The following is a 10,618-nucleotide window of genomic DNA, read 5'->3' on the forward strand; positions in this document are numbered from 1 at the left end:
TTTTCTTTCCTGTTAACTTTGTCATCCGTAATTAGCATGTTCTCCTTCCTCATGGTATTTGTAAAAATTGAAATGAATAAATCGTGTGCAGGGGTATCTCTGAAGATGATGGAATGCTATGTCGTTTTGAACACGGCCAGACTGCTCTCTATCGTTCCATTCGAAGGATACTTGCCTTATGACAAAAGTGGGGATTGGCTTTACCAACTGGTGGAAGCTATTTCGCTATTCATTAATTGCTGCATTGTGTACCTGTGCAGGTATAAATACAAAAGCAGCTACGACAGCACGAACGATATTTTTAACAACCTCTTTTTAATCATCCCCGCCTTTGTCATCGCCATTTTTGTGCACCCCTCGCTGAACTCCTTTCTCCCGGCCGATGTAAGCGCAGACGTAGAGTAGACGTGGAGCAGACGTAGAGCAGACGTAGCGCAGACATAGCGCAGACGTAGATAAAACAGCTGCAGCGGAACAGCAAAAACTTAACCTGCGCAATGACACACGTGCACATCGACGCTAACCCCCCCCACCCCATTCCACCCTTGCAGGTAGCCTGGTCCTTTGCCCTGTACCTGGAGTCCGTGTGCGTGCTACCGCAGCTGTCCATGTTTCAGAAGGAGGTAAAAAGGGACCCCCCCTCCCCAAAAAAAAAAAAAAAAAAAGAAGGAAAAAATACCTGCACGGTTCAGGCGATTTTTCGCTCACCTTTCGCTAACCATTCGCTAACCTTTTGCGCATCTTTCGCTGGATTTTTTTTATTTCCCCCCCCATGCGTAACCTTGCAACGCGAAACTGCCATTCTTTTCCTCTTTTTCCCCCCCTTCCCCCTTCAGGGCAAAGTCGCAGCTTTTACCACCCACTTCTTGGCCTCACAAGCCTTTTCAAAGGTAACCCCTTTTGCGGTGAATGTGTGTGCAAACTGCATTTTTTTTTTTTTTTTTTTTTTTCCCCTATATTTGTTCACCGGATGACTTGTCATTTTTCCCCCTTTTCGTATCCACTCCTTAGGTTTTGTCTTTCCTCTTTTGGATAGTGTCACATAGAGAATTGAATTCCTCGGACAACATCGTAATGACAACATGCATATGAGGGTTGCTTGCCCCTGTTTGGCGCAGAGTGCACATCGTTGCCTCTTCATGACTGCCTCCACGCGGGCGTATACCCCTTCCACTTATTCACCCGTCCCCCCCTCCCTTCTACAGATCAAGTCGTACGTCGGCGTATGGGTCGTAATCATGCAAATCGTCCAGCTGGTGCTCATGGGAGATTTTATATATCACTACGTTCGATGCCTGAGCAAGGGAGTCTCCTTTGACAACCTGTTAAATGAAAATGTGTGAAGAAGGAGAAGAAGAAGGAGAAGGGTTTGCTTCTCAGGCAGGAGGAAAGAAAAAAAAAAAGTTGCGAAAACGGAAGTTAAAAAAAAACGTTAAAAAAGAAAAGGTAAAGGAACAAAAGGTAAAAGAACAAAAGTTACGGAAAGGAGTTTTTTTTTTTAATCACAATTTTAACTGCCTTTGAGAGAAGCACCAGTAGCAAAACTCAGTCACGACCGCATCGCATATGCCACATGTAGGAGTGCCCCGATCTGCAAACAGCGGGAGACGAACTACCCATTCGAAATTGAAAACACGAAACGTTACGAAGAACCAGAGCACACAGGTGCTATGCAGTGAGGGGAAGACGACGTGCCTGACGAGAGAATAGGGGTATGTGTGTGTGGATGTGGGGGGGGTATTCTTTCCATTTGGGGGCGCATGTCTGTGTCGGGGGGTCTACAATTTCAACCCATATTATATTATTACCCAATGCACGTTCATCATAAAAAACCCCCGCTGTGCATGATTGACCTCCCCCCCCTCCCCCTTTTCTCTCCTCCTTTTCTCTCCCCCTTTTAATTTTAACTTCACATTTTCCCTCTTTTGCACACACATGTGATAAGTTGTGTGTGCCAATATTGATATGGGTTTCCTTGAACGTTGTGATATGTTGCTGGGTACGCACACTGCTCTACGTCAGCGTCGTGACCCATGCGTGCATTTTAAAAAATTTTTCTCTCTTAGCAATTCAGCGCTCGCAGGGATGTAGGCACATGCATTGTACATACATTTATGTGTACCCATGCCGTGTATGTATGTGTATGTTGTCCCTTTCTCCCCGCTCTTTTTTTTTTTTTTTTTTTTTTTAACTCCCCATTTTGCTACCTCACCACTATATACTTGACCATTCCCCATGTAACCGAATCGGTTGTTTGTTTTTCCTTCATGTATGTGTAGTCCATGTGAACTTGGAAGCGTATGTGTATGTGCATATATATGTATGGGGAAAAAAAAAAAAAAAAAAAAACAAATGAGGAAATATATTTTTTTTTTTTTTCCCCCGTTTTATATGTTACGTTTCATTCCTCTCCCCATCTGTTCCTCCTCCACTTCACCTCTCCACTCTTTCCTTTTAAAGCACTTAAATAAAGTCTCTTCCCCCCTTCGTTAATTTTATCACTTATCAAAGGGAGCGTGTGTACCTCACAGGGGTGAAGCGCCGCAAGAGTATCTGCAATGGGTAGCGGTGTAGCGGTGTAGCGGTGTAGCTTTGTAGCGGTGTAGCTTTGTAGCGGTGTAGCTTTGTAGCGGTGTAGCTTTGTAGCGGTGTAGCTTTGTAGCGGTGTAGCGGTGTATCGATGTGGCGATGTATCGATGCGGTGTGGCCAACCAGGAAGTGCAAACTGAGTTTCTTCCCCGCGCCAGTTGTTCATGCAGTAGTGTGGGAGACAACAGGGTATGCAATTGGAGGGGAAGCGGGTGCCATTGGGGCCGTTCACTTTTGAGGGCGGCCCGCAATAGGAAAAAGGAAGCATATTCGTGTGCGCACCATTTCGCTGGAACGAAAATTGTGGTGAGCGTTTTTTTTTTTCTCTCCTTTTTTTTTCGTTCTTTTCCTACGCAGGGGGAAAACTGTGATGGTGCTTAATTTGCGTCATGAGCGCCACCACGACGAGGTGCGCCAAATGGGGGCGAAGTTTGACAGACTCCCCATATAAGCGGCCCCCCCACTTTTAAGAGGCTTCCCCACTTTTAAGCGGCCTCCCCATCCGGACGTGCAATTACGCACTGTGTTACCCCCCAGAGAGGGAAATTTTTTTTTTTTCCACCTCTTCGATGAGTACACTCATACAAAAAAAAAAAAAAAAAAGGAGTCATCTCAACGGAGTGTCAATTCTCTGTGGCGTTTGTAGGCCCTCCCCTGCGGTGATCTCCATCGAGGAAATCTCCAACCGATACAGTTATTCACAAAAATGTTTTTCATTCGTAAGCGGTACTTTGGCTTTTCCCATGGTTTGGGCGTATCGGCCGCCATCCAGAGGAGGTATACTCCCCGCGGGGTTGAATGGGCTGCCAAGCTACGCGGTGGTTATGCGGCTGTATGGTTATCGCTTCGTTTAGCTAGCAGCCGTTTCACCGCCTCAACACCGCTCCACCGCTAACGATCTGCATATCGCACGTCAAATTCGCCAAGCACACTCGTCCCCCCCCCCTTCTCTCCATGCAGACCCTTTAGCACGAAAAACTTCTACGAAATTTTAAACGTCCAACGGAATAGCAGTAAAAATGAAATAAAGCAAGCATATCGAAAGCTGGCCCTCAAGTATCACCCAGACAGGAATCCAAATAATCGAAAAGAATCGGAAAAAATGTTTAGAGAAATAACAGAAGCATATGAGACCTTAAGTGACGAAAATAAAAAGAAAATTTATGACAGTCAGCTAAATCATGGGTTCTCTGCTGGGAATTTTGGTAATAACTACAGCAACATGAGCAGCAATGGGAAAACAAATTACACGTACCAGACAAGGAGAATGAGTGATGAGGAAATCGAGAAGGTTTTTAAGAACGTTTTTGGCACCATGAACCTGAATGATATTTTTAAATCAAACGTTTTTGGGGAGGTAACCATGGACGTGCGGAATTGAAGCAGTGTGTCTGCTGTGGAGAGGCACCTCTGGAGGAGATCCTAGGGGGAGTTTCACACAGCATACCAGCACATATGAACATACCCTCACATATGAACATACCATCCGTGCAACTTATTTGTTGCACATGGATCCTTTACTTGTTTTTCTTCCTCAGGGTAACTTCTCCCCGAGAGGGATGGAAAACGATTTTTTTACAAAATTTGGATCAGCGGGTAAGGCTCACCAGATCGAACTGAGTACCCACGCTCTTGCGTGAAATTTAACGGCCCCATCGGAGCGGCTTCATCGGAACGGCCTCATCGGAGCGGCTTCATCGGAACGGCCTCATCGGAGCGGCTTCATCGGAACGGCTTCATCAGAACGGCCTCATCAGAACGACCCCTTTTTTCCCTCGCAGGATCCTATCGGAGCAGCAGTGACAATATAAAACGTAATCCCCTTGGCGCATTTTGTTGATAGTTTTATGCCTACGATGGGGGTCCACCCCCGCTCCACTTCCTACCACATCCTGTCACGTAGATCCGCTTCCTACCACGTAGACCCACTTCTCACCACTTCCTATCACTTCCTACCACTTCCTACCGCTCCCCCCCTGCAGAGACGAACATAAAAACGGAGATCATCCCGCGAGGAAACAAAATAATCGAGAAGACGACCAAAATAATTACCTACCACGACGGGGTCGTCAAGCAGGAGATCACGGAAAGGGAGATAAGCGGCAACAGCAAAGGTGCATGAGCGCGGAGCGGGAGGTGCGAAATGGGAGGTGCGAAACGGGAGGTGCGAAACGGGAGGTGCGAAGCGGGAGGTGCGGAGCGGGAGGTCTGAAATGGGAGGTCTGAAGCGGGAGGTCTGAAGCGGGAGGTGCAGAGCGAGGATCGCCAAACGTGAAACGTCGACAGCGTGCTTGCATGCGTAACGTGTAAATGGCATAAGAGGGGCGGCCCGTTTCGACCCCACTCGACCCCATTCCGTAGCTTTTTTTTTTTTTCACCGTGAAGGCCTCGATACACTCGCAATTCTGTTCCCACCGTTTTTTCCCCCCCTCTGCATGGGTGCTACATACACGCGAAAAGGCCTCGCCCCGTCAACACTACCTCGTGTGCACCCCCCAGTAACGTCCACTCCACCTTCTTTCTTCTCCCCTGATAGAATACGACATGTCAGATTTTGACGTTTTCTATAAAAATAATTTCAACAAGGTGGATCCTCGTGTGAGTCGAAGCGAATTTGTTGATTATAAAAAAATGGGAAAAGAAAACAGCTTAGGGAAACAGGTTATGCGATATGCATTTGGGATCATTTCCATTGCCACGAGAAGGATCCTTGTGAATTTTGTGATACAAGTTATGAGAAGGATCATACAAGGGATTATTCACATGCTGCGGCGCAGGTGATCTGTCACAAGGGACACCTAGGAGGGCGTCCACACCGAGATGGTTCTCTTTCAAAATTATCATCTCCCTAATTGGTAATGAACCAAACGGAGACGGAGAGGAGCACTCCTCCGTGAGCACAACCCCGTGAGCACTCCTCCGTGAGCACTGCTCTGTGAACACTGCTTCGTGAGCACTGCTTCGTGAACGCTGCTTCGTGAACGCTGCTTCGTGAACACTCCTCCGTGAACACTCCTCCGTGAGCACTCCTCCGTGAGCACTACTCCATGGAGACGCGTCCTTCGAAGGACCCGAGTATTTTCCTGAAAAAGTACGCAGGTAGGAAGAAGCGCCTTCGTTTCTGCTCCTCATAGATGATGCCCTTGATTAGTTTGCTTTTTTCTCCGTTCCAAAGGAGCTGCGGAGGGAGGGGGAAGGTATAGAGACATATAAGGGGGGGAGAAAAATATCCGAAGAGTGAGCTAAGATATATGAGTAGACCATCTCATGGAGCAGCAATTCAGGAGAGTAACCCTTCGAGCCGAACCCCAAATCAGTCACTCCGCTTCTCACCACTGGATAAACTCACCTCCGCCGTGTAGTAGACGCGTCGGTCTGCATACTCCACGCTCCAAGTTAAGTAATAGTTACTGTAGAACCACGTACCTTGCATATCGTTGGACATGGTCACCGTTCCATTGTCATGTATGTGAAGGAAAAAGGAAGCCTTCTTTTGTAATAGAAAATTAAAAGTTGTGATTTCCCACCGGCAATCCTTTAGGGGATGAACTTCTTTGCTTTCCTGTTGGTTTGTCTGAAGGAGTAGTCTCCACGTGCTCACTAATTTGTTTACTCCTTCCTTCCAGTTCAGCAAAATGGATCCACTTGGCAAAGCTGACCGCTTCAAAATTGCGAGGTGGACTTTTTTTCTTCCCATGGGAGGGTGAAGCTGTGGGATTTTTAACAGGGGTGTGGGGGTGCGTTCCCTTCTCCACCCTGTACTTCTACGTCCATTTTCAAACTCACGTTCGCAAGGATATCGCAGCGGGTTGAGGAGAGACGAACCAACCGCGGGTTGGTGGTACCTCTTCAAGCTTCTCCCCTCTGATATGATGAGTACATTCACGTTGTGCAAGATAAACAGAAGTGTTGTCAGGACAAAAAGGAGAGTCGTTCCCCTGGTTGGGAGGTACCTACCCTTGACCATCTTGTGAGAAGGGCGGCAACTCGGCGATTAGGATGATGGGTTGCACTCCTACGTGTGCGCAAATGTGTGTGCAAATGTGTGTGTGTGGGGGGGTAACTTACTCGGCGGGAGCAAAATAAAAAAGGAAAGGAGAGGCGATGCTATGGAAGGCAGAGGAAGGCAGAGGAAGACGAGGAGAGGCGATGCAATGGACGGCAGGGGAAGGCACCAACTGAGGAACACCTGAGTCGAGCCGCTCACATGTCGTCCAGGTCCGTCTCTGACTCCACGCCATACGTATCAATATACTTATTGTTGTGAAGAATCTCCCCCGACTTGCGTTTCAACTCCTCATCGCGCAACTCCTGCATGTCCTCCTCACTCAGACACGCGAAAATTTTATCCACCTTAAACCCTTCGTAATCAAACAACTTTTTTTTCTTTACAGATTTTTTTTCCTTGTTTATGTCCTTTATTCGTCTTCCGTTTTTATCATACATGTGTTTTAATGCATACTGGTAGTTTTTCCTCCGCTTGATTTCTTTTTGGTCAATTTTGCGTGCCCACAGAGGGGGGGTGGAGGAGGAAGTGGTAAGGCTATTGGTAGGCCTCGTCATAGAGGTAGTGGAAGTCGTAGTGGTTGACCTTCCGTGGGTGCCGGGTAGTACCTCCCACATGCGCACCCTCTGCGCCGCTCCAGCTCCAGCTGCTGCAGTTCTTGTCCGACCTGCCCACCTTCCCTGTGTACAACCGTGACCTCCGCTTGGGGAGAAGTTCAAGTGATTTTTCCGCCACTGTGTCGTCGTCCTCGCATGGGAGGCGCCATTGATAAGGCCTGCCCCCCGTGGGCATGTCTTACCTCCCTGTTTTGTATTTCCCACCAAGTGACTCAAAAAAAAGGTTTGCCTTCCTCCGCTTTTACATTCAATTGTGGAGAAAAAAAAGGTAAAGAGGATGGCCAAGTATTTAGCCGCCAGTCCGAACTTCCTCCGGTTCATAATTTTGTGGCATTCGCACAAACAGGCGGCGAGGAGCGGAAACACGAAAGAGAGTTCCAAACGGGGAAACTCACATAAGGTGAAGTGGGCAAGGTAAACATGCCACAACAGGGAGGGGAAGCAAAAAAAAAAAAAAAAAGGGCTATCCCCAACTGCTCAACTGGCTAACACATCTCTTCACAACGTCAAATGTAAATGGAAACAATCCTTGCGAAGAAAAATATTTAACGAAACGAACTGCTTCAAAAATAAAAAAGCTAGTTTATGTCAAGCACCATTCTGTTAAAACCGGCACGACGTGAAATGACCCTCGCCAAGCGAAGCGCATGACATATCTGACATGCTTAAAAAAAAAAAAAAAAAAAAAAAAAAAAAAAAAAAAAAAAAAAAAAAAAAAAAAAAGAAAGAAACGTGACATGCTACGCGACACGTTACACGCCGCTGATCTTTATATGCACACACAACCTCCTCACTCTCCGAGTGACAATGATAAAGTTGGCGCCTTTCTTTCATTCCAGCGTTTGGACCCCGTGCGTGGGGACATGCGACACAGTCATGCGCTAAGCACACATTTTCACACGGGGGACGCAGCACATTAATGACCCATCCGTTAGTATAGTATACCCATCACGTTTGAGGAAAGCAAAACGGATGGCCCACTTTGGCGTAGGGTCTCTGTCAGACGGAGTTTTCCTCCACGGAGCGACTCTTTTTGCATACGACTCAGAGAGGGCTCCACTCCAACACATGTTTTTTTTTATTTTATTTTATTTTATTTTTTTTTTTTTTCACCTTTTCGGTCTTCCACAAACGGATAGCTCACGACGGCTAAAACGCGTCAAAGGAGAAATGCATTTTATTTTCTGCGCCTTTCACCTTGTGGTCGGACAAATTCGGGGAGGCTTCGTAGACCTGCATGAGGGAGGTGAGCCGTGGGAGGTGAGCGGTGATGCATCACGTGGGAAGTGACACGTGAGAAGCTAAACATGTGGATACACGCTGAACAGTTCACCCACCGCTTCGACCGCCTTCCTCGTGTAGTTCGTCCCTACGCCCTTGAGACCTGTCGGGGAAGGTAAAAAGGGGCGCCAAAGGGGCCATTAAAGGGGCGATTAAGGAGGTGGTTAAACGGCCCCTTAACGAGGGGCTAAACGGGGCATCCGCGAAATGGCGCCAAAGGGAGCAGACCCACGCACACGCACGAACACACGAACGCACGAACACACGAACGCACGAACACACGAACGCACGAACACACGAACGCACGAACACACGAACACACGAACACACGCATGCCCCCACACCTAAGTAAAATATCTTGGTCGTTTCCGCTCCGTAGTTTTCGCAAATGTAGAGAGTCAGGTGGGTCACGTTGAACAGGGAGGTCACCTGCGCAGGGGGGGGAAAGGGGGGATGTGGAGGGTCAAATGGGCAGAAAGGGTGCGAAGGGAAAGGAGGGGAAAAGAAGGGAACGGAAAGCAAAGCAAAGCAAAGCAAATCAAAGCAAAGCAAAGCAAAGCAAAGCAAAGCAAAGCAAAGCAAAGCAAAGCAAAGCAAGGGGGCCTCAAAATGACGCCCCAATTTTTTTCTCCACACCCAAGTGATCGCCCCTGAAGCTTCCCACCACACAAAGACGCACCTTTAGCGGGTACTCTACCGACCCGTGGTAGTCCTCCGAGAGGTCCAACTCCTGCACACACTTGAAGTCGTGAATGCTGCACGGAAGAGGGAAAGGGGCGCGCACTCGCGCCAATGAGTTTGCACCAAGTGTGCCGATTTGCTGGCTAGCCTATTTGCTGGCGTGCAGTGCACATGGCTATTCTCGTAGAAGGTAAGTCACTCCCTTCTTCTAAAAAAATAAGTTACTTCTCAAAGTCAATGTCCTCCCGGTTGGAATAAATTTTGATCTTTTTCGGGTAGCTTCCTTCCTCCCCTCCAATGAGGAAAAGACTGACGATCTGGGGGGTGCGCAGTGGGGTTGGCGAGTGGGTTATGCGGGGTTGGTGAGTGGGTGGAACCCCCCTAGGGTACACTCCGTGGGGGACCCCCACTACACATACACACAACGAAGACGCGATTACGCATGTAAAGCGTGGCACAACGTAGAGGCAGCCGCAACGCGCAGCTCCTCTCCCAGAAGTATCCTGTATATCCTGTACCTTGCAGGGGCTAGTAAAAGGAATATTCATAATCTGAGGAGGGGGGAATATGGGGAGACACGATGAGATGTGTTAAAACGGGGGGAAGAGCAATCATGTGTAGGGAGCGGCGTTTGTAGGGGAGTGCACACATGTGCCGCTTTACTGCTCAGACACGGACGTACCAACTCATGGTCCGCGTCACTCTCGCAGTTGGAGGGGGACAGTCTATCGTCATAATGCTTCAGAATCTTCCTGCACGACCCGGGGACCTTTGAAGGGGAGAAAAGGAAAACAGGGGTAAAGGGGTAAACAGGGGTAAACGGGGGTAAACAGGGGGGGAAATAGTGTAGCGAACAAGCGGCAAAGGCATGGCGAAGACGTAGCTAACAATGGCGGAGGCATGGCGATGGGGTGGCGAACACACCGCAGTAGTGGGGAGCCCATCTGCACCCCCCCAGCTGCCCTGCCAACGCGTTACCTGCTCGTTCAGCGCAGTGACCTTTTCAACGTCCATATATTTGAGCAGGAACTCCCCACCCCTCAACACCTCGTCGGCGTGCTTACACCCGCATCCCTCGTGGTGCGAAATAGGCATTGTAGGGTTCACTCCGATGTGCAGGTTATGAGTTGCTCAATGCGGGAGAGTCACTCCTCCGTGGGAGGCGAGGGAGGTTTTCCTATTTGGTGTTTTTTCTGCTGAGGAGAAAAAATGGCAAGCACTTTCACCCCTCTACAAATTGTGCTTTAAAAAAAAGGAAAATTCCTACGAATGGTCAGTGGCACAAAAAAAAAAAAAAAAAAAAACGAATGAACGAGCGAACAAACGAACGTACTTACGCACGGTTGACAAACGCCGTCGTCAGCTCTTCCTCCTCTTTTCGTGAAGTTAAACGGTTTAGGGCAAACGAGTGGGGAGGTGCCAGTGCAACAAGGCGGGCACCAAC

The 10,618-nt window shown here is 48.3% G+C and overlaps 5 protein-coding genes across 5 annotated transcripts; 2 read left to right on the forward strand and 3 right to left on the reverse strand.

Annotated features, from left to right (window-relative positions):
- Positions 1-36: 36 nt before the first annotated feature.
- On the forward strand, positions 37-1,343 carry PCYB_123210 (ER lumen protein retaining receptor 1; the record flags this gene model as incomplete). The annotated part of the gene is made up of 5 exons (XM_004223654.1): positions 37-384; positions 552-623; positions 837-890; positions 1,012-1,071; positions 1,206-1,343. The coding sequence occupies 5 exons, from the start codon at positions 37-39 to the stop codon at positions 1,341-1,343; spliced, it is 672 nt and encodes a 223-aa protein (XP_004223702.1).
- A 1,952-nt stretch (positions 1,344-3,295) lies between these two features.
- On the forward strand, positions 3,296-5,370 carry PCYB_123220 (DnaJ domain containing protein; the record flags this gene model as incomplete). The annotated part of the gene is made up of 6 exons (XM_004223655.1): positions 3,296-3,366; positions 3,550-3,946; positions 4,128-4,185; positions 4,371-4,403; positions 4,572-4,703; positions 5,126-5,370. 6 exons carry the CDS (start codon positions 3,296-3,298, stop codon positions 5,368-5,370), a joined length of 936 nt encoding a protein of 311 aa, XP_004223703.1.
- Positions 5,371-5,629: 259 nt separating this feature from the next.
- On the reverse strand, positions 5,630-6,556 carry PCYB_123230 (hypothetical protein; the record flags this gene model as incomplete). Its single annotated transcript, XM_004223656.1, has 2 exons — positions 5,630-5,767; positions 5,939-6,556. The coding sequence occupies 2 exons, from the start codon at positions 6,554-6,556 to the stop codon at positions 5,630-5,632; spliced, it is 756 nt and encodes a 251-aa protein (XP_004223704.1).
- Positions 6,557-6,798: 242 nt separating this feature from the next.
- Positions 6,799-7,533, reverse strand: PCYB_123240 (hypothetical protein; the record flags this gene model as incomplete). The annotated part of the gene is made up of 1 exon (XM_004223657.1): positions 6,799-7,533. A coding segment is annotated over one exon (735 nt), but the record flags the coding sequence as incomplete, so codon positions are not given.
- An 828-nt stretch (positions 7,534-8,361) lies between these two features.
- PCYB_123250 (thioredoxin) lies at positions 8,362-10,269 on the reverse strand (the record flags this gene model as incomplete). The annotated part of the gene is made up of 6 exons (XM_004223658.1): positions 8,362-8,445; positions 9,173-9,248; positions 9,400-9,491; positions 9,693-9,725; positions 9,857-9,943; positions 10,153-10,269. The coding sequence occupies 6 exons, from the start codon at positions 10,267-10,269 to the stop codon at positions 8,362-8,364; spliced, it is 489 nt and encodes a 162-aa protein (XP_004223706.1).
- Between the last annotated feature and the right edge of the window lie 349 nt (positions 10,270-10,618).

Source organism: Plasmodium cynomolgi, chromosome 12, assembly GCF_000321355.1.
Source record: "Plasmodium cynomolgi strain B DNA, chromosome 12, whole genome shotgun sequence".
NCBI lineage: Eukaryota > Apicomplexa > Aconoidasida > Haemosporida > Plasmodiidae > Plasmodium > Plasmodium cynomolgi.